At 38.3% G+C, this 23306-nt stretch overlaps 1 protein-coding gene across 3 annotated transcripts in view; it reads right to left on the reverse strand.

The window, feature by feature from the left end:
- PPM1B (protein phosphatase, Mg2+/Mn2+ dependent 1B) overlaps nt 1-23306 on the reverse strand; it is a 58780-nt gene that overhangs the window by 16907 nt on the left and 18567 nt on the right. For all 3 annotated transcript variants that reach the window (XM_084261797.1, XM_084261796.1, XM_084261795.1), the window contains 3 exons: nt 16054-16198; nt 6645-7508; nt 4670-4787 (listed from right to left, as the gene is read on the reverse strand). In XM_084261797.1, coding sequence (XP_084117923.1) covers nt 4670-4787; nt 6645-7490 — 964 coding nt within the window. In that variant the 5' untranslated portion in view covers nt 7491-7508; nt 16054-16198. The remainder of the gene's footprint in view (nt 1-4669; nt 4788-6644; nt 7509-16053; nt 16199-23306) is intronic.

Raw genomic sequence — 23306 nt, forward strand, 5'->3', positions numbered from 1 at the left:
TGAATAGTGCACATTCATTAGGGACAAATATCATTGATCAAATTAGAACAGTATAAAATCATTTGGGACCTCTAAAACTAAGTGCCAATGTTGCCCTGATTCAAATGAGTCACTGAAAAATGAGAGTATCAGAGAACTCACAGCTTCTCTTTTTGACATCTCCATCTTTGCAGCTCAAAAGTTCTAAGATAAGCTGATTTGTTTCAGAACGTTTTTACTACAGGTATAAAATTGTTAATAGCCAATCAATCAATGGCACATAACTTGTGAGCTGTTAGCTCTAAGAGAAAGAAACATGGTTGCACAAGATTTAACATAAATCATATCTGTTATTTGCCTTTTGAAAGAAACAGTCACCATCTAGTCTGGTACTTTAAACTTTTAGTACATCTACTACAGACACTCACTGTAGACAATCACTTGCTGTAACCGAACACGGATTCTTGAACTCAGCTGCCTAATTTACCATGTTCACAGCCTCAGAACACAACACAACTACAGATACACTATAAGGAATACAGTTCCCGCAGACAACCACCCTAAGGTGTAACTATATTTAGAACACATCTAAAGAAATAAATTCTGCCTTTTGAAAAACTAACTAGAGGGTATGATCAAGTCCATATTATCAACATCACAATTTGTCTATCAGGCTTTGGGTTTATAGACTGAAAGGCAGTTTAAATCTTTCAGGTACAGCTCTTTTATGGAATGTTTTCCAGACTACATTTGGTCTAAAGACTAATGCAAAACTGATTATGGCAGTTGTCCTTTCCCGATTAAAAAGATGTTCCCACCTACAAAACTCTTCTTTACTACTCCCAACACTTGAGATCATAGATATGCCAACTCTCATTCCTTGCTAAATACTTGACATTCAAAGGCCTTGCACTCAGACCAATTAGCAGAACACAGAATGACATGAAGAACTCAGAGACAAAAAAAAAAACAAACATCAGGAGCTGACGCAACTGATGTCCGAGCTTTGCAGCAACTCATTTCTCTGGAGCACTTAAGCTTAATCATTTTGAGCCACATTCAAAATAGATCTGCATCAGTTCAGACTACAAACTCTCCGCTTGCTTCGGCTGTGCTATTTGTTAAGTAGCTACAACCCACTTCTGCTAACAAGTTGTTGTGATAGGTTAAAGTAGTAACTCAATAATACTAAGCCACAGCATTGCTACTAGCAAATAGTGCTTCCTACATCGTTCTCGGCTAATCCAGTCACTCTGATGAGAAATTATTTGTCAGCTTTTCTATTCATTTTCCATGGAAGTAAGCAAGTACACTGCAGTTCTATAGTTCTTCACCTATTTGCTAATAGAGAGAAGCCACCAAGGAGCTGGGAATAGTACCTCATATGCACTGTGTACACACCTGACTGCTGTCAGTGAAGGTAACTGCTCCTGGCTCTCTCCCAGAGCCTATTAACAGCTCATGTACTCTACTCAGACATAGGCAGATAATAGGTATTTATCTTAACTAGTGTCATCTAGGAAGCCTGGGATGTAAGCCAAGTTCTGAGAAACAGCCTAGAGTTAGCATCTGAAGTGACCATTAGCTCTCTTTAGTCTCAACAGAAGCTACAAATATGCAAGCCACTTCAGTTTAGGTCCCATTTAAACAGGAGGAAAAGACATCACAGGCAACACCAGCGCATTCAGACATAACCTGCATTGTGCCCTGAAGGCCTTATTATATATTTAAAGATTAAGTTCTGTTACATCAGCCATCTAGATTACTGGAACACTGACATAAGCACCGAAAAATGTCTAATTTTACCAATTTTGGTTAAGAACGAGTGCAATAAAAAAAAGATATCTAGATAAAAAAACAAGTTATTTTCAAACCTTTTTCACACAAAAATAAAGTTATGAAAGTGTCTATGGTGTTGTTCCTAGCATTAAGTTTGAGAATTTCTGATACTAAAGTGGCAAAATTAACAGCTGCCCACAGCAACGAGGTTACAGGGGCAGCAACATGCATTTCCATGTCACTTGCATTTTACACTGAATTAGTGTTAAGAAAAGTCATGAATGTGTGATTTTCACTGTTGTACACTCTCAGAAGATTCTTGATCTCCATGAATCCACACAGTGCTTCGTATTATACCTAATGTTACTTATATTAATATGAAATATTTTCTCAAGAAAGCATACTAGATCAGTCTTTTCACTATACATTGCAACATGTTAAAAAGCCAGCAGGCATCTTGGATAATCAGATAAACCAAAGCCAACACACAAATAAGTGGCATTTATGTCATATGTGATAATGCTGGACTCCTGTACTAATAATTCTCGAAGAGTTGTAAGAAAGGAGATCAAGAATTTTACGTCTATAGATTATACACACTGTATTTGGGTGCCTAGAAATTTTCTGGATCCACATTGAGAAAGTTTTGTCAGTCATACCTTCTTTTATAAAAATGCTCAAGCTCAGGCATTCAGTGGCCAGAGCTGTGATTTACATCATCGAGACCTTGCTACAGTCTCAAGATGGTGGCTTGAGATCATCTTGGCACCCAAATTCAAAATTACTTCCACAAAACTCTTCTGAACAGACTTGTAGACTGGCAAGATCACTTTTTTTTTAAAATATGAACACAGAAAAGTACCATCAGAACAGCAATATTAGAGGATAAAGCTAAACCACTCAGCACTTGCAAATACATCTGAGGCAGCTACATAACTCATTATCCATCTACCAAGGATTCACTTCTTCATAAAGCACAGTTTACCTTGGATCTAGCGATCAGAACATCCTAATCTAGTCAACAACAGGTACAGGTTCTTGGCTAGGTTTCTCTTCAGTAAACTCTTGTCTTGAATACTGTTGCTATAACTGGTAACTTACAGGTTAATAAGCTGTATCACCTTAGTGGGTGACAGTGCTTCAATACTCTTCTGACAAGACTACAGGAGTTTAAAAAAAACAAGGCTTTCAAAGCCTCCTAACTGTTTCTCCCCAATGATTCTACTTCACAGTATTATCCTGGCAACATTTGTAAACTCCCTTATTTTCGTGCCTGGGTTGCTCTGCAAAGACCTGTGCCAATATAAGAACAATATTATAAAAAAGGCCAAGTCTCACTATCAGCCCTGAACTCCAATCACTTCTATGAAATCTGAGCTACACCTGGATCACTGGAATAATTGAGAAGATTGAAGAGACCCACAGGCCACTACATACAGATGTAGTCAGATCTTAGAAGAGCCTGAACCAGTGACAAAAGATTTTAAGTTCAAAGCAACAGTTTGAAAGCCTGCTTCAGTTGACATTTTTTCTGTCATTAAGAATATTGCAGACAATCAATAAATACACACGGGCAAGTATTTAATTCTTAACCAAGCCACTTCCCTTTCACTGTTTCTGCTTACGGAAAGAAGTTGCATTCAACCTTTGTTCAATGACCAAATAAAACCAGTTAGCAATTAAGTTTAGTACCCCATGAAAGTTCTAGATGATTATGTGGTTTTTATTCACACATATACACTAGATAGCAAGCATTCAGAATCTAAAGGAATGATTTAAGACTGTTGTATTCATAGGTATTTTGATATTTTTTTTCCACAAAAGTGCAAAGTTATTGGGATGAATAACTACATCATCTGTGTTAATTCAAAGCAGCTAAAGCTTGGATAATTAAGTTGTTCCTTCATGAAAACCTGATGGAGCTTTTTCTTTTTGTGAAAAATTTTCACACAGGAAGGGAGCAGGTATTCCAAGTATCCCCTTTAATGATATTTTATAAGCAAGATGTTAACAATATCAGAATTTACTTAGCTGATGTAATACATTGCAAGGTCAGTGGTTGCATCTTGACCCGTAAAGAGAAAAGTAACAACAAAAAGCTCACATTAAGAAAATGGTCGTGGAACACCAGGATAAATGAGCCACACGACTTAAAACATTTTTCCTGACACAAAATTCAGAGCAGTAACCAACTCTGAATTTGGCCCAATATATCATGGCATCATAGAATGACTAGGTTGGAAAAGACCTTTGAGATCGAGTCCAACCATATCTGCCTTCTACTAAACACATACCCACTTCATCTACCCTTCTGGTAAATACACCCAGGACCGGTGACTCAAGCAATTCCGCTGGGCAGCCTGTTCCAATGCCTGACAACCCTTTGTGTGAAGAATTTTTTCCCAATGTCTAATCTAAACCTGCCCTGCACCGCCTGAGGCCGTTCCCCCTCACCCTATCATCTGTCACTGAGACCAACACCCATCTCTCTACAACCTCTTTTCAGGTAATTGTAGCATCCAGCTGTTTATTAACACAGCAGACAATGTGCCTGTACAGGTCAGTGGTAGACAGTTACTCAAGCAGAATGCTGTGAGAAATGGTGTCAAAGGCTTTGCTAAAGTCAAGGTACACAACATCCACAGCCTTTCCCTCATTCACTAAGCAGGTCACCTTGTCAGAGAAGGTGATCAGGTTAGTTTTGCGGGACTTGCCTTTCATAAACCCACGCTGACTGGGCCTGACCACTTGGTTGCCATGCATGTCCTGTATGACAGCACTCAACCCATTCCATGATCTTCCCCAGCACTAAGGTCAAACTGACAAGCCTGTAGTTACCTGGATCAGTTTTCAGCATTTTCATTTTCATGCTCAAGAACAGCATTTCTAATGAACAAAACTGATTTCTTACCTTCAACCCGTGATTCCAAGTACTTATCCAGCTCAGCATCTTTTTTCACTGCCTCATCTGAGACCTTAGGAGCATTTGAAAAACAAACTAGAACGATACTCATGTTATCACGACTCCCCTATATGACAAAGAAAAGAGAAGAGTTAGAATCTTTAAGGTGTTACTCTTCATTTTTCTATTGCAGTCACATTATTACTTGTTCCAAATACAGTACCAAAGCTATAACTGGAAAAAGAAACCTTGCAATAAAGGGGGGGGTGGGGTGGGGGGGTGTTTGATTGCATTTTGAGAAGAACCTCTAAGCTTCCCAACTGAACTACTCATTAGAATTAGTTTACTGATTTTTATTGTGCAGTCTTAGTCTTAAAGTTTAAAATATTTAATGGACTTATTTACACATTAGCTTTTCAAAAACAGTATCAAGGAAACAGGTCAGAAATCAGTCATTTAACATTACCTTAAGTTAAAAAACAACTTTGCAAAATGAAATGCAGACTACTTATCCTTAGCTAGTAGAATAACTAGTTCCAGCTATAAATTAGGAGCATTCACACAAGACATAACATTAATTACAAGTCTGTTTATCAGAATGTCATACACAGCACCTTAAAGAAAAGAAGTGCAAAGTAGGAATTCATTTAATATGGCCAAGCTGACCTTACAGACTATTGTTCTCAGCAGCATCAGCCAACAGCTTTTTCAGGTACTAACTTCAATGCCAGTTCTTCACTAGTAAGGTCTGATACAAATTTCCCACTCATATTTAGCTTTCAAAATTACAATTCACATTCAAGTTTAAGAACACAGCATCCCAGTCCCTTAGAAGGCCATCCAGGAAAACCATAATCTCCTGGTTTGAAATCAAGATCTTACCCTACTACCAAAAAAACGTGCCACTAGTTACTGCACATTGTTTCTGCGTAAACCCAATCTGTCAGATAGTTACTATCATCTACCACAACTCCTGAAGAAATTAAGTAGCAACCCGATACCAGATTCAACTCCGGCAGAACTACTCAGGAGTTATTCTACATTCCCTTTTGTACCAGGCATGCGGGGACACCTGTCTTTTACAGCAGTTAATACTGAGTGCTGTAATTCACACCCTGAAGACAGAGGATAACATTCTATTATGGTTACAACAGCAGAGATCCAGGCTCTGATCTCACAAAATAAAATGAGGTCAGGGCTCAGTTTTACTGAAAGTACCCTGAAGTGGCCATCCTTTCACAAGGCTGGTTAAATGCTTGGTCAGAAAAGCCACAGCATTTAAACCAATCACAGAACATATAGTACCTGCTGGAACACAACCTTATTTCTGAAAAAAGGCCACAACAACCCTCCAAAAAAAAACCCAACTTATTACTGAGCATTACAATTCTGAGTTTTAGTATTTTCCTCAAAATGGCATACTTGGTCTGTGGCCTAACAAAGGAACTAGTGGGAGTTGTACTTTTCAGGGAATGCTGGAAATGTTATCCTTATGAAACACTTGTGGACTGACCTGTAGCTGCTTCTAACAAACCCTGAATTTGAAAATGACAAGAAGCTACAACGCTGAGCTGAGGACAACACTTCAGATGATGAACAAAGCACACCTTGAAGAGGAGATGGTGCAAACACTGGTTTTATGCAAAAGGACATGAACACTGCCCAACTTGAAAGGACAATAACAAACTGAAATACCTCACACAAAATTTATTTTCATTTTTTATATTTGGAAACAAAGTTTAGAACTGGAACTGTATGCAAACATTATCTGGGAAAATAATAAACCTTTATTTTTGCAATTGCTATGACCACTCCAGCAACAAGGGATAAGGCTTTATATTCTTCAGCAAGGATATATAGTCAAATGGGTACAGAAGTTTGAGGGAAGGAAGAGGGAGAAGAGGAATAGTAAGCCAGGAACTGTATCCATCTAGTCAGAAGATCATTTTAGAGCAGCTGCTTGGAGAAAACCAGTGTTACATACCTTATGTAAACAAGTGTCCACTACCCAATTGCACACTTTTTCCAGGTCATCTGATACTTCAAGTCTAGACTTAACAAATTCACAGAGCTCTTCATTGCTCATTACATCCCAGATTCCATCACAAGCCAAGATGATAAACTCATCTTCTTCTGCCCTTAAAATTTCACAAACCTCAGGCTCTGGAGAAACAAGTTGTTCTGTAGGGCCTTTACCATCAACACATTTGTAGTCATAGTCCCCCAGAGCTCGAGAAACTGCCAATGAACCATTAACACGCTGAATCATTACACTGCCTCCTGCGTTCTGGATTCGCTCCTTCTCCCTTGGGTTGCAAGGTTTGTGATCCTGTGTTGAAAAACAGACTTGTCCATTCCTATAGAGAACAGCACGTGAATCACCACAATTGATAAAGTATACATGCTCAGGTGAAATCATAACTCCCACTGCTGTTGAGCCACTTCTGTCCATCCCATTTCTGAGGTCTGAGAAATTGCGCATATACTCATCAATTTTCAAAAAGCCAGTTCTGATTCCACTCTTGACATTTTCCACTGAAGGTTCAAGAGCAGATCCAGGTTTTTCTGTCGCCCTAAAGTCTTCGTTGTTAGTGATGTGTTCTAGTAAGTGCGTGGAGCAGTAATTTGCAACACGAGATCCCGCGTGCCCATCATAGACAGCAAAGAAGGACCAGTCCTCTAAGCCATGGGGAATACCTACAACAGCCGTGTGAGCATCTTCCATTTCCACTCGCCACCCCTGCATACTGCTGAGGCCGTAACGCAAGCCATTCCCTGCACCATGAGCATTATGTTTCTCAGTTTTTGGTTTATCCAAAAATGCACCCATGTTTATGCAATATTGAATCTGGAAAACAGAGAAGAAATATCTTACTTATAAAACCAACACTCCGTGTAAGCTTTGTTGTCCCTTCCTGTTTCTTTATGAAGCAAATGATAAAGCATGCGCACGTGCTGAAGTCAACCATTATAACAGGAAAAAAGTAATTAAGTTACATGAAGTGTGAATTTACACTTTTGGTGGGGTGTTGTCTTTTAAAGAGCTACTTCATCAAAATTAAAGGCTTTCCACATGACAGCAGAGAAGCTCACATACCTTCGCAGCCCTGACAAATTTGTCATTTTCTGCAGTAACTGCTCCATGCTAAAAAAACCAACCATGACTCCTATTCTCCTCCCAGCTCTACTGTGGCATGAAGAAAAACTAGTATTTCATAAAGAAGGACTCACTAGTTTTGCATGTATTGTTCTACTTCTGTCCTCTTGTAAAGCATGGCAAAAGTGACAATAGGGGAATGCAGACCATCTGCCAAAGGAAACAAGGTGGCAAATCCCATTTTGATCCAAGAAAACTTCTCACAGAATTCTCTTCATAAGTTATACTTAGCTCTTTGTAAAACATTTCCATTTTTACCATCCCTAAACGACATCTGTGTATTTACATGTGATTTTTAAGATCAAAGATACATTAATCTTGATTTTAAAATGTATCCAGTTACAAGAGATATGAGCTAAGGGAAGAAAAAAATCCACAAAGTTAGAAGTTCAGTATTCAGAGACCTACTTTGAAATATATATGAAATAACCATCTCCAGCAAGCACGCTTGCAGATAAAAACACAAGTAATCTATACTGAAACTTTGGAGGACTTCTGACTTCCTCTCCTGTACTAAACTACCTTCTACTTTTCAAAGTCGTAAGAGGATACATTCTTTAATCCATGGATCCCATAGTACTTCTCCTGGGAACTTCAGAGACTGAGATACCACAACCTCTGATCATGCTAAAAGTGCTCTACAAAACCCTTAGTGACTGAATGTGAAAGTTATAGCAATCTTCATACAAAAACAATTTGAGGGAATTCTACCATGACTGATCCTGAGCAGCAAATCAACAGCACCCACCAAGACACACCAGCACCCACCAAGACACACCAGCACCCACCAAGACACACCAGCACCCACCAAGACACACCAGCACCCACCAAGACACACCAGCACCCAAGCCTGCAGAGTCATGATAATCTAGCTGTGGTTTAAGAATTTGTTACCAGGTCAGAAAGAGATATTAGCAAGCCCTTACTTCTACCATCCCACTTATCTAAAGACGTTTTCAGCATACACAGCTTACTCTGACAGGAGAGACAGAAAGACTAGTACAATGCATTGAGGAAAAGATTACAGTTAGATTCTACACCTTACCTTACTTTTTTAGGATAAATTTTAAGACTTTCATCTAGATGATCCAGACTTCTACTACAATGACCTCCATGAACTGCCCATGATCTCAAACACTCCACAGACCCCAGTAGTTTGCTCACCAGTCATGCTTCTTTTGATATGTCTCTCCCACTCTTACTTTAATACAAATTTTGGCAAACTTCCTCAAATACTGCAGCAACTCCTTACCTGGCATACTTTTTAGTCTAGTTTTACTGTCTTAATTTAGGTTTAATGGCTTTTGATTCAGGTGCTACTAACATTATGCAAGTGGAACAATGTGCTGCTGTGAGAGCCTGAACATCATAACTTTTTTTTTTTCCTTCTTTGTAAAGAAACAGTATGAGAGAAAGGACCTAAGTCAAATCAACTGAGAAATGCTAGGACTTCAACAGTACTATACCACGTTCTAATTACAAGTCTTTGAATTAACTGTTCTGACATGGCATAACACACTAATGAGACTCCGTATTTATAAATAGTTGCTAGAAGAGATGGTTTCTAAAACATTTAGCTAGAAATTGAGGTTTTGCATGGATAGTATAAATGTTATCACCGTTCAGCTGTGAGATACTACCATGGTTTTCTGATCATTTGTCATTTAATAAGGTACCCTACACTTGCATGACAATTAACTGTCACCACGTACCAATCTCCTGATATCAAGAAGTCTGATTTATAACACAAGCCTCATATTTAGTAAACTATCTGTAGTCATCATGTGACACTGAAGTGTCTTGGGCCTTTTATGCTCTCCAGAAAAGGAATTCCACGCACAAGGTACACATCCTCAGCTGCAGAATCTATAGTAAAATCAAACAAATAGAGCATGCTCAAAGGATATTGACAATTTCACTCCATATGAAGTTTTTAGGAGTCCTCAAGCTAGATTTTATAAAGCATAACCAGAAGTACCAATTTCGCAAATAATGGTACGTCTAATTCCTGATCTAAAAAACAGGTATAGAATGACTTCAAACTCACATCTAATGTTCTCAAAATACCTTTCATACTTTTAAGACTTGAAAAGTCATTAAGCCCTTTCAGGCAAACTATCCATCCTAAACTTCACCCACCTTCCCAATTAGTTCAATTTTCTGATATTATCTAAAGAATCTAAAGCACAATAGACCACAAGTATTTTTTTAATTCTTTATCTCTGTAGACACCATCTACTGGCCCCTAACTGGGTGATAACAAAGGTGAAGACAAAATGAATACACAATGTTAAAATATTATGCATTTTAGGCTTCACACTATGTAACTTGCAGTGAAAGCAGTAAGTTACTTTCTGCTCAATTATTTGCATAATTATTTTTCGCTCTACTTGAAAAAAGTATTTGCAACACTGAATCAGGGGAAGCAACACAAGTGAGGTATTCATTACTTGGTGAGATAATACAGCCAAAATGCTTTTCCCAACCTGTTCCCTTGAAAGATCTGATTTTGCCTTGAAAAAAGACCAAAGAATCAGTGTCAAATTGCATCATAAAAGTAAAGGAAGGTAGAGCTACACACCACCACAAACAAGTACTCTTAGAGCTCTCAGCAACTGATGTTCTCAGTGAAGACCTGAGCAAGTTCCACCTAGCTTAGTAGTTCAACCAACATCAGTAAGAGATCTGTGAAAGGATTTTAATAGCTGGTGACCATCCATTCACAAGTTACACATAATATAAAACTATTTAAAACACATAAAACCACTCCGTGCTGGTAAAGTGTAAGACACAACTGAAATGCTGTCAGAATTACCTAAGTACTCCAACATTTCAGACCTTGTGTGAGAATCCTTCAATTAAGTATGTCCTTACGCTCTTACAAATTAAAAGTGGGGAGGGGAAAAAAAATAAAAATCACATCACTGATGAAAAAAACCAAACCTATCTAACTGCAAAAGCCTGTGACCTCAGCATTAAGTGTTGTGGTTTTATATATATGTATATATATACATATATATACACACAGACAAGTGTATATAAAAGAAAACATACATATCTTTCCTATAATGAGAATGGTCCAACACCAATCTTTTGGGCTTAGGTCATAAAACCACACTGTAAAACGTCTCTTCCTCAGGAAGGTTCACTCAACAGGCCAGTCATTTTTAATAAGTCAGTGCTGTGGAAAAGAAACACTGCCAGAGTTTCCTGTTACAAAGCACATGTGCTCCTGCTATAAAAAAAGAATGACGTTTCAAGGGAGAAAATGTTGCACTAGATATTAAAGATGTGATAAAAATAATGAAAATATCTGTGACAACTTCAAAGCTTAATGAACATGCAGGAAGAAGTAACTTTTCTGATTTAAGTAAAAAAATTCAAACCTAGTCTCAGGAGGCAGATCACTCTTCTGTCCTTATCTTGCACTCTAATGCATATGTAGATACTCTACACATTACTTGAATCTAGATACACCATAGATAGTTTTGTCGTTCATAAAGATTCCCTGTACCCTTCAACTTACCCATCAAAGAGTGACAAAATATTCTAAGCAATCTTTTATTACTTTTGTGTTTACTTACAAAATACTATCATTATATTATCACCATAGCTACCAGTTAGAACCATACAATATCCTAAGTTGGAAGGGATCCGTAAGGATCATCAAGTCCAACTCCTTGCTCCACACAGGGACAGACATGTCAGAGCTACAAGTTCACTTGATGAGTGAAACCAGCTTTTAAAGATCTTTATTTCTGATCCCAGCTTCTGACTTACTGACCTCAAAAATGCTGACACTGTAAATTTATAGTAGGCAAATCGTTACTGAATTCTTGAGTAAGAACTCTACTTTTGGCTGTGACAGCTACTTCATGTGGCCAGAAGTACTAGCAAAGTCAAACGGCAATTACAGGAATCTAAGAATGAGATCTGAATATTTTACTTCCTCTTAAAAATTAACTACATGAAAGGACAGTTACTACCATTCATGTCTGCTCACAATGGGGTTTATTTGTTTTGAGGCTTTTTTGTTTGTTTTAAATAATCTGTGGCCATGGGAATCACCATCAGGAAGGATCTCAGCTGACTAAAGATACTGACACAAAGAAATTAACATCAATATAAACCTTCAATATAGAGCCTACTAGCAAAAACATTTCCTGCCAGGATGACACAAAAACAGCCCAACAGGCTTTTAACCCAGGAATTTCAAATATTTTGAAAGTTATCCCCATCACCAGGTAGACTACATGTCTAGGACCTACAGCTGTAACTGCGAAATTAACTTCTGCATCCTTATTGTTACAAAAGTCGGGGGAAAAGAAGCAATAACCAAACACACAACATTCCCCCACCACACTACTTTTCAAACAACAAGTTCAAAAGGAGATGAAGATTTGAGAACATGCTTCGGTGACTTCAAACTGGTCCAGAGGTACAGCCCAATCACAGGCATAATGTAACACTTGGGACTCACATCTCTTCAAAAGCAGTAGCAATGCCGTATTATCACTTCTGCTCTGCCTCAGCTACTCACCACTACATCATGCTAGCAATCTCTTTTCTTTCAGAAGTGCTGGATGACGTGTTTGTCCTTACTGTCTGAACTGTTTCGCTCAAGAGGTACAAAGTCAGCTTTAGTATTTTGAAACTTCGACTTTGACCATATCAAGGTTTGTAAGTCAGCAGCTTAGACAGCATATCCATGGTGGCAGTAACCTTCAGCATGGGAGACAGTGGGAAAGAACATAAAGGAGCACCAGAAATTAGGTTAAGAGCTATAACCCTTTTAGCTGTGTTTTTAAAACCATAAAAGTGTGTACAACCCATGTCTTTCCATGGATTCTTTTCGTATTCTGCTTTCTTGCACCTTATTAAAGCATTAATGAGGCTAGGTAACTGCAGATCCTCCAGCACAGCTTATATGGCAACCATCTGTCTCATTCATGAGCTGCACACTCCTACGCTGTAGCTTCTTATTTTTCTGGAAAGCTGTTTGGTAGGTGCAAAGTTAGAGATCATACCTCAGATACTCAAGATGAACTACGAAGAAAACTTCGCTCTGAATCTAGCTTTGCAATCACAGCACATAGTACATGGCCACCAGTGCCCAGGTTGCTGGATTTTTACTGTCACCAAGTCTATCATGCAGATTGACCCTTATGTAAGTTGCAGAACACAACTTCACACAGTTTTGTGGTCAACTCAGATCCTGAATAAATGTGGTTATTCCTTGTTAGCTACACAATTCTCTGCTTGCCAGCATGACTTCTGACAGCAAGCAGCCCTTAGTTCACTTGGCCACCACAGTTATGGACTTAAGAGGAATAGTGCCATTCTCTGTAAGAAACCTGCTACTGTAGTCAACCACTTAATTAATACCACTCATCTTAAGTTTTACAGGTAATAACTTCAGGTCTTCTTTACCAATATCACCTCCAAACACTACGAAATCTGGGAAATTCAATCCCCTTAATTACCTGCAAGTATCTTATCAGTTACAGATTAACCATACAAAAAGTGACAAATAAGATGCATAAATTACCAAGCTGGTTCACCAAGTACAAGAACACTGGGCCCAGACAGTACAGAGCAAACAAGACTTGCTTCTGCACCTCAAAGGGAACAGAATGAAGGCTAAAGTCTGTAAGAGCCAAGATAGCTCTGCATAAGCCAATATTTATGCTCTCACACCATTTTCTTGAAGTAGGTGTTTGGTGCATGTGAGCGAAATGGTTAAATTACCTGTTCAGGGTTGACACCAAAGTCACATTTTTATCCCTAACTCAAACTCTGCAACTAGATGTAGCTTTATTATAACACCCAGAAGACCGTACTTTTGTTTATCTCCACTGACCATACTATGAGAAGATTTATACACTATATTAATTGAAATTCCTTTTGTTTGCCTCTATCCGCTTATACTTCCCATAGCCAACAAGCACGTTCTTGTTTAATGGGCTATTCAAAACAGACACACGTGTGGCACTTGGATACTACAAAACACTGACTTGGTATAAAAGTGATCATTCCCGCAAAGTTTCTAGTTATGTCTCTGTAGAATCACTTTTTTTGGTACTCTAAATTTAGTAAGAGACTAACTTTTTTTGCTCCTCTTCAATCATGAATCTAAACAGCACCAACCAGGTTTTTATTAAAGAAACTTCATGTAAAATTTGGGAGAAAGAACCAAAGTTTAGCCAATACACTGTGGGTATTAAAATTGAAAAATTTTATTCATTTCCATGAAACAGCATGCAAACAAACTGAATTCCCCCTATACTAGATTTAGGCAGTTCAGACAACTTCTCTTACTTCTTTCAGTGTTTCTTTACTAAAAGCTTCAGATGCATTTTTGTGAGAATAAGGCAGCAATGAATCACCAATTTATATCATAAATAAATTGTTCCCAAACAGGTCTGAAAGACCAGATTAAGTGTTCTCCAGTAGGTCTGCAAAACCACAATAAAACACTAAACCATTTATTTACATAACTGAAGGGTGACCTGTTGATTCACACACAAATCTGAAGAAGCCAGAAACAAGGGTCAGGCTAGATGAGTGCTAGAGGTCCATTCCAACATAAATTAGCTCATGACTTGCACAATACAAGAGTTGTGACTTTTTTTCAACCTGTTACATCACATTAAATGAAACAATTCAATCAAGACAACAGTAACAAAAAAACCCCACCTCAAAACACAAACACATTTAAACTTTTCTTCAGTTCTACCTGCAGATCAATGCCACCTCCTTGGCACAAACCAGCAACTGACCTATCCATCATCCAACTTCAGAATAAGACATATTAGACTGCTTGATATCAACAGTGCAGACTCTTGTCCTGCCACTACTGACAGATGCAGCCTTAAAGCAAGCAACTCTTCCTGTCAAAGATACCAAAATGTGATGTCAAGACTGAAAGGCCTTGACTTGATCCTAATTCTGCAAACTGAACACATACAGTAATATTCCACAGATAACCTTCAACACACAGGAATAAATGATTCAGAAACACACAAACCAAAACAAACTACGACATTTATTCATAGTGGTGTATGGTTTTCTTTAACCATGGTCTAGTGGAGGATGTCTCTGTCCAGACTGCCCAAAGCCCCATCCAACCTGGCCTTGAACACTACTGGGAGGGGGGGCGCGGGTGTAGGAAAGGTGCTCCAACCCTGTGATTATCTTTGTGGCCCTCCACTGGACTTGTTCCAACAGCTCAGTATCTTTCCTGCACTGGGGACCCCAGAGCTGGACACAGTACTCCAGGTGGGGGTCTCCACAGCAGAGAGGGAGAACCATCTTCCTCGACCTGCCGGTCACACTGTTTTTGATACAGCCCAGGATACGGTTGGCCTTCTGGGCTGCGAGCACACACTGCTGGCTCATGTCGAGCTTTTCATCCACCAACACCCCCAATTCCTCATCAGGGCTGCTCTCAATCCATTCTCTGCCCAGCCTGTAGCTGTGCTTGGGATTGCCCTGACCCACGTGCAGGACCTTGCACTTGGCCTTGAATTTATCCTTTTTTAAAAAGAAGGCTGAATAAAGGAACATTGATTTCTAGTGCCTTACACACAGGTTGAGGAGATAGTGATTGAGTAGTGGGACAAGAGTTATCTTCATCACTGTCAGATAAAGTTATGATAGAAAGTTAGCAGCCAAAACATTTTCACTGACATGAAAGAAGACGTCAACCTTTCCCCTTGAAAAGGTCATTCAAGACTTGGAGCTACAGTGGACTTGTAAAAAATTTAGAGATTTTCTGCAACTGATTAAAAAAGCGTAACTTAAACAGCACTGCTGCTATTAGAGCATTTAAGTACAAACTTAGAGGGGGAAAAGCCACACACAGATGGCAAGCTGATCTCTGCACATCGTGGCACAAAACACTTCATGACTTACTGACTAGCACTATACAGTCTTTTGTTTAAGAAAATACCTTCCTCAAAATCTGGCTCAGCATACATTTAGGTGTTGAAAATTTTGTGTTTCTTCAATTTCAACTGTGCTTTGTACTACAGCAAAGCTAAATTTATATTTCTCCCTAGTAAAAATAACATTAACCAAAATTCCAACTAATTTAAAGAAGAAAAAAACCACTTCCTTTTACCTGATCTGTTCTGAAATTTCTCTTAAATTCTTGGTAAATTACAAAATGCAAATTAAAACCCCATCAGTGATTATTACCTCCTCTAAGTTTCCAGGTGGCAAAATGTGTTCTTACCTGTAATTGCAACCTTGTCAAGGTTCTAGTTCAGTGCTGAAAGAATTAGTTTACATTCCTGCTGCCACGAAGCACATAACAGAATGACTTGCAAAACCTTGAGATAACAGTACAGGACACAACATCTGTTTTATTTTGGTATTTCCTAGAAAGAAACAAAGAAAGTAGTTAACTACCCCAGATGGTTTACAACAGATTTGTACATGCCCTTTTTCATGAATAAAAGAGTCGTGTCTTTTTTTTTTTTTTTTTTTAAGACCCAAGTGCTTTAACTAAAGCTATGTCTGGACATCAAAAGACCTTTCAGTACACTCTCTAAACACCATATTAAAGATTCATACTAACAAAGAATCAGATTTCTACCCCCCCCCCCCCCATTTCCTTCACAGAACAGACTAGCACTTAAGTCATCCAGGCTATTACCTGGCATTCAAGTCCTAAATTCAGTAACAGAAGGAATAGCTTCTGCATGCCTGCTAACATAACAGTGCTATTTGCTGAATTTTATTCACATGCTCAAGTGACAGAACACACTCCTTGAGTGTTTGACAAGACTTAAAGCCATCAAGTGCAGTGTTATAATTCATAAGCTCTTTATTCTGCTTGCTTAGCAGAAGAGTTTAAAACTAAGACAATAAAATTCAGTTGCAAAACTTTCTGCTCTTCTGAAATAGGAATCATTATGTGCTCCTTTAAAAGTAGTTTCTATAACATTAACCAGAAATTCAGTTTAAAACGTAGAAATAGCAGATAGGCATATCTGAATTGTTAGCTATCTACAACAGTAGCCAGGTCTCTACTCATTGTTTTGAACAGGATGCAAATGCCCATATTCCTTCATGGATCAGGGACTACATGTTTTATCTTATAAACCAACTGCATCTTACAGAAGTTACCATGACAGTACACTGGAAGAACTGTCACAGGAAGAATTCTGGATAACAGCCAGCTTTGTTTGAGACATGAGGGAAATGCAAACCTTATTGTAACACTCATGATTTTAAACTGATTACAGCACACTGATGAGCTGAATGAATTATAAAGGGGACAGACTGCATGCAGACTTTGACTTTAAGCTCACTAAATGAACAAAGGAGCTATGACAGCATTTCACTATGGCTTGACTCTTCCAAATGCTAACGAGCATTCTTCAACTGGCGAAGCGCATCCTAAACACGAAACTGCTCAAAAAACAGACTACTGTGCTACTGTTAGAAGAATAGTTGTAGGGGTTCAGTAAGTTTTAGGCCTGCAAAATTCAGGCCTGCCCCAAGTCCTGTATTTTGACCAATATTCTCTGTTAAGCATCACAACAGGACAAATGGTTCAAGGAAAAGCCAGAAAAATTCTGTTATTTTCTGCCACTTGAGCTCTCTGAACCAGCTTAGGAAGTTTCAGCATCAGACAAGTAACAGCACCCAAAATGCAAAACCAGCAGCTGCTGCCAATTCAGATTTGCTCAGAGTATTGTGAAACAACACCTTAAGCAGCACCCACCAAATCATTAATGAACTCTGAAGTGGCATTTTGAAGTAACTGAACAGCAAGTATCCTAAATCACTGTACTGGACTACATGGCAAAAGCGCTCCCAACAGTTAAAATGTTGTTTCCACATCCAAAAACTTATGGAAAACGACAAAACACAGGCAGCCATGATTCACAAAATGCCATGAAATAGCTTAATCCGCCCTTAAATACACCAGTGACCAGGGCACTGTTGTGCATGACCAGAACACTCTTCAAGCACTATCTCCCTTTACAAGAGTTTGACTCACAAAACCAGAGCAGAAGACAAGCATTATTCTATCTTCTATCTACAGTAATTCTAAGTAGTAAGAAATACAGGTACTCAGTGTCTCAAAGCACAAGCATTATATACACCACCACTGAACAATGCATAAAGAAGGGACACTACTCCTACTTACTTCTGCACAGTAATGATTTTTACTTCTCCAAATAAGTCATACAAATTTTTTTCTTCCATAGGAAGAGACATATATCCATGATACAGCTTTGGGATAACAAGATATTATATCCATCCCCCAATAATTTATGTGTAGAAAATGCTCACATACACAAATTAAATGGTTTTATCTAGATTGCCGATGATGAATTACACCACAAGTTTAAAGCTGAATGCTTCCTATTAAAGGCTTACTGAAATTACAAGCGATGTATTAAGCATTTTACTTAGGCTCCTTGATTCTTTGGGGTATGTAAACACTTCACATTTGAGTGAGGTAATTCAGTAAGCCTATAAATTTTGCTACTAAGACACTAGTAGCAGTAGTTTTTTTAAATCACAGCAGTTTTTTAAATTCAGCACAACTTAAATATTCCTTCACTAAAAGAACGTGAATTTCAGCAAGCTTGTGGTATTTTCTGCAAAGGCAAAGATTATACAGCCAATGCCATCAGTAAGTCAATCTGTGCTAAAGAGCTAAAGCCAACATTCAACAGTAAACACATAAAAAATATTCTGTCTAGAGCAATTTGAATAACCCTACTATGTTCTTTTACAGACAGACAGGCATCAGATGCTGGACAATTAAGTACAAACTTAACCCTGGTAGCAAAGCACTAGTGATCCTCAAGCTGAATCCTAATGTTTAAAACAAAACGCACTACAACATCCAGTCCTTTGCAATTGTCCCAACTCTGGACAGAAAAGCACCAGAAAAACACTAGGTTTATTCTGCTCCACAACCAGCTATGACTCTGACCTTTTATGGACAACCAAATAACTGCTGCTTTAAAACAAGTAAACAAACCAACCCACTCCCTGAACATCAACAAGAGCTATAATCTACTGTGTCATAAGTGACCTTATGACATCACAGTACTACAGTTGCCAATACCATGCCCCAGAACTGTAAACTGGCTCACACAGAAGATGGATAGTAAAAGATGTAGATTTGCAGAAGTAAAAGATGGAGAAGGAAAAGACTGATAGATAGCATCAGCTTACCACGGGTTAGCTACTATACTGCAACCTCCCAACTGCACATTCCCAACAGCGTAAAAGGAAGGTAACAACCCCCTCCTAAGAAGCACTTGACAGGTTACCTGATTTTCCCAGGAATAAAAGAGCACAGACCAAGGGACAGCACTAATTGTGCTGCTACATCACAAAACAGTTCCTCCTCAATCTACATACATGATGAAGTCCAAGCTAAAGCAGGAGTTAATTTCTACGCTATTACTTGAGACTGTGTACACCTTTCATCCTAAAGAGAAAGTTGTTCATGTGTTGTAATAAAAGGATCATGAATTCTCTCTGCATTTGTTAGATGGTTCTTGGTTCTATACAAAAACATGGTACATCGACCAAAACTGGGCAAAGCCTTGATTTGTGTTTTTATGGGTGTGGGGGTTATTTGTTGTGTCTCCCTCCCCACTGCCCCAAAATGTGAAAGATGCATTAACACATTCATTATTACAACAGTTAAAGGGAGGAGAATGGACAAAAGTTTTAAACAAAAAACTCTATTAAGCAATTTAATTGCTTTAGTCTTTTCTGAAGCAGTTTAACTGATTATGGGTTTGTTAAAAAGTGCAGTGGCATATTTCCACTATGTTTTAGAAGTAACAGGGTTTCTTAGAAAGCTAAACATCGTGAAATAAATTTACTTGGAGTTCTAGTGAAAATTTCCTTCAGCAGCTTGCAGTTCAATCTTTTATTGACAATTAGTCATTTGAACTATTCAAGGCTGAATTTCTAACAGGAACACAATATTACACTAGTATTTTACATTAGTGTAAATGCTAGATAGTAGTATGGACTCTAGCATTCTAACATACTCAAGTATCACCTCAGAAATGGTGGACTTAAGCTGCGGCATCAGAAAGCTGCCTTCTGACAGATCTATAAAACAGTTAGCAAAGTTACTCAGAACTTTTTCCCTGGAGACCTATCTTTGATAGGTCTTTATAAGGCACCTAATTCCTAAAATGTCTTTTAGGTAAGTTTTAGATCATTAAATTCACTTTATGGCCATGTAGATGCCTGGCAGCAGAAGTAGCTGAAGCAATATTTGCTCTTAGCAGCTCAGCCACACAGATAGCAAACTATGCTGGTACAAGTGAATGCCTGAAGCAGAGTCTGCTCATCTAGCCGATGAGTAACTTAAACTCTGCTGAATTATACAAACAGAAGATAAAGGAATACCAAAAAGCCAGCCTTACTAGAATCCAGAGTGCACGTACGCAATCTACATTTGCCTACTGGGAGATCGCTGGCAAGCACTTACTCCTCTGTCTTCTTGTAACTCAAGCACAGAAATATAGAATCATATCTTATTCAGTTACATGGGATAGCTTTTCAAACATCCAGTTTCAGGATGCTGAAAAGAAAGGCCGCCTAATATGCTTCAGTAAAAACATCCGAGTTCAAAAACTTTTTCCTTTTCAGTTATCAGATTTTAAGTGAAAAGTTAAAATGTATTCCATATATATGCTAGTGTTTTTTCCCAAAAAACCTCAGAACTACAAAAGGATTGCAAACAGAGGACTTCTACTTTGAAGAAAAATGCTTACTGAGTCTGCAAGGTTTTCTAGAGAAGAGCTTGCAATAGTCTAACAAGCTCTTATCATATCTTACATTATGGCTATACTCTAAGTAAAGTTCTAGACACATGTAACACCTTCAAGGGTGATCCAGGAGCCACAGACTGAAGATGTGTTCATATGCTTATCGGTTTGTGCATTTGTTATGTTTTGGGGTGGGTGGTTGGTTTTTTTCTTTGAGATGTTTCATCATTATCCCACTTCCCTTAATGCAAAGGGCACAGTCTGCAAAAATCCATCTTCCTGATGGGGTCTCAAAATCTGAGCTCAGACACAGCATGATTTGCATGGGCAACACAAGATCACATTTACTGAAGTGCCTATCTTTTGAGCACATTCCTACGGTGTATCCCCATGAGGTACACTTATTTTACTAGCTAGGACACCTAGGTAGCAATAGCTAATGAGTCACTATGAAACCATCTGTCCGTTTGTTGCCTCTAAGAACATCTGGCCTTCAAATCACTATTTTAAAAAAGTCACACCAGGTGGATTACTTAGATTTTGTAATTATCCATCTGCTTAAACCAAGCAGAAATAACACATGGAGCACTGGTTAAATGTTCTGAGAAAGAATCCACCACACCTGCAATCTGATAACATTACAGGGCACATCTACTCAGAAGTCCTCTGGGTCAAATCAGCATGTCCCTAAACCACACCTCACTTCACACAAAAGTAAACTGTCTCATCCACTCTAGCTACTATTATAGCGTTAAAGAACATCCAGAGTTTGTCATGCCTTTCCTCAGGAGAACAGTGAGATGTTCGCTAACTATGATACTGTCCAAATTCAGAAGTACTCTTACAAATAAAAATTTTTCCTGTTGATTATGCAGTAAAAAGGGCTTTGCCCTTGTCAGGAAAATCCAAGACAGCAACAGATTTCAGATCTGTTAATTCTGTAGCAAGCATGTGCACCTGGATAATAAAGAAACTCCATTGTTACAGACTTCAAAACATTGAAAGATAAAGTAGAAAGCAACTTAACAATAAAAGTAGTAATCAGGCCAATAGAAGTAAAGGCAATAAGCTCCAAAATTTTAAGGTGCTTTAGCTGCAGGACAGAGTCAGGAAGCTTGATAGTTTTCAAAGGACTGATATCTGTGCGAGTTTGTGGTAGGAAATGCTCGCAAAGGGGAAGAACAGATTTTGTGCAGAAGTCTCCTGTAAAATGTAAGAATTCTCTAACATGCTGAGTAATTAATCTCTGAATAATCTTCAGTGATTTTTAAACCAGCTAAGAGCTAGGGCTCCTAAAAAGTTAATCCGGGTGGAGTATCTTGCCTTAGCACCTAGCAATGCATTTAGGACAAGTCAGCTTTTGAATGAAATCTAGCTACTACCACTGAAGTCAAGAAAGAACTTTATATTCAATACCAAATCTTGTATTTCTGCTGCTCCTTACAAAAAAAAAAAATTAATCTCGTTTCCACAACATGTCTTCCTATACAGATCCTATATTTAGAGCAAAAATCCCACACAAGATTCTCAAAGGAACAATAACATCCCATTTTGTCTAAAGGGAATGATACAATTACAGGACATGCATGTCAACTAATCACATTTTCCCCTCTTACATGTCTAATACACACAGCCCTAAGTGGGATCATGAGTATAACTTCTTCATCCTTTTTGGATAAACTCCAAAGTGGAGTGACAAACAAGCAAAATTACAGTATTTCAGTTAGTACCAGGTACAGAAAACACAGTAATAATTCCCTAGTGTCAATATATTTGACGGGGACAGAAATCAACTTGTATTAGGTTTCTAAAGGGTAGCAAGAGTAGTTTCTAATGTCTTTATTAAACTGATGAATAGGCAAAGGACTTCCCATCTCCCCAAGAACACAAGTACGGTTCTTACACTTCCCTCATCTTCTAAGGGTGATTCTTCAGATATAAATGAACTAAAACGGAGCCACCACAGTAGATTAAACAAAAAAAAAAAACCAAAAAAACCCACCAAACAACTTCGACACTGCTAATGTTCCCATGCAGACAGTTTCAGGAGGCATAAATTCTCTGCCACACTACTTAACCACTTGGTTCTGTGTCATTTTTAGCCACATTACCACCTGCTAGGTTTATACATGAAAAAGTTAAGTTAAAGGCAAAAAAGGTCATTCAACACCATAATAAGATCACAAGCACATTCAAATCAGTACTACAAGCTGCCAAATATTAACACTTACTATGCTATAGGCATTTTAATGTTTACTGCAAAGAACATAACTTGGAATGATAATTCAAGCATCTGTTATGTCAACAGCCTACATACACACACACAATCTTCCAAAAGAACTAATTGAAATAACACAGGGACTGAAGTCTCCAAATAGGAATTGTTAAAAGTTATTTTTATACCTCAATTACAGTTTTAGAACAGTTTTTTCCTTAGTCTCTCTTCCATCTTACGATTTTTTTTATCAGCAAATTGCTTCACTAACAGTGCTGCATTAGCAAGATGAGAATCAGCACTTAGAAATGTAAAGACACCTTCATTTTACCAGTGTCTGTTTGCTTAGAAAGTCTCTCCTCTATTGCTAACACAGATTTATCACCTTCCTAAATCAACCCAGATGAGCTGATTGGGTTCATTTCAGACACAACATCTCTCAAAGGATTTTAAGGCATTTATAAACAAATGCTTAAGACGCAGCTGATCTTACATGACATGTAATGA

Source organism: Gallinula chloropus (assembly GCF_964237585.1).
Source record: "Gallinula chloropus genome assembly, chromosome: 3".
In the NCBI taxonomy this organism is placed as follows: Eukaryota; Metazoa; Chordata; class Aves; order Gruiformes; family Rallidae; genus Gallinula; species Gallinula chloropus.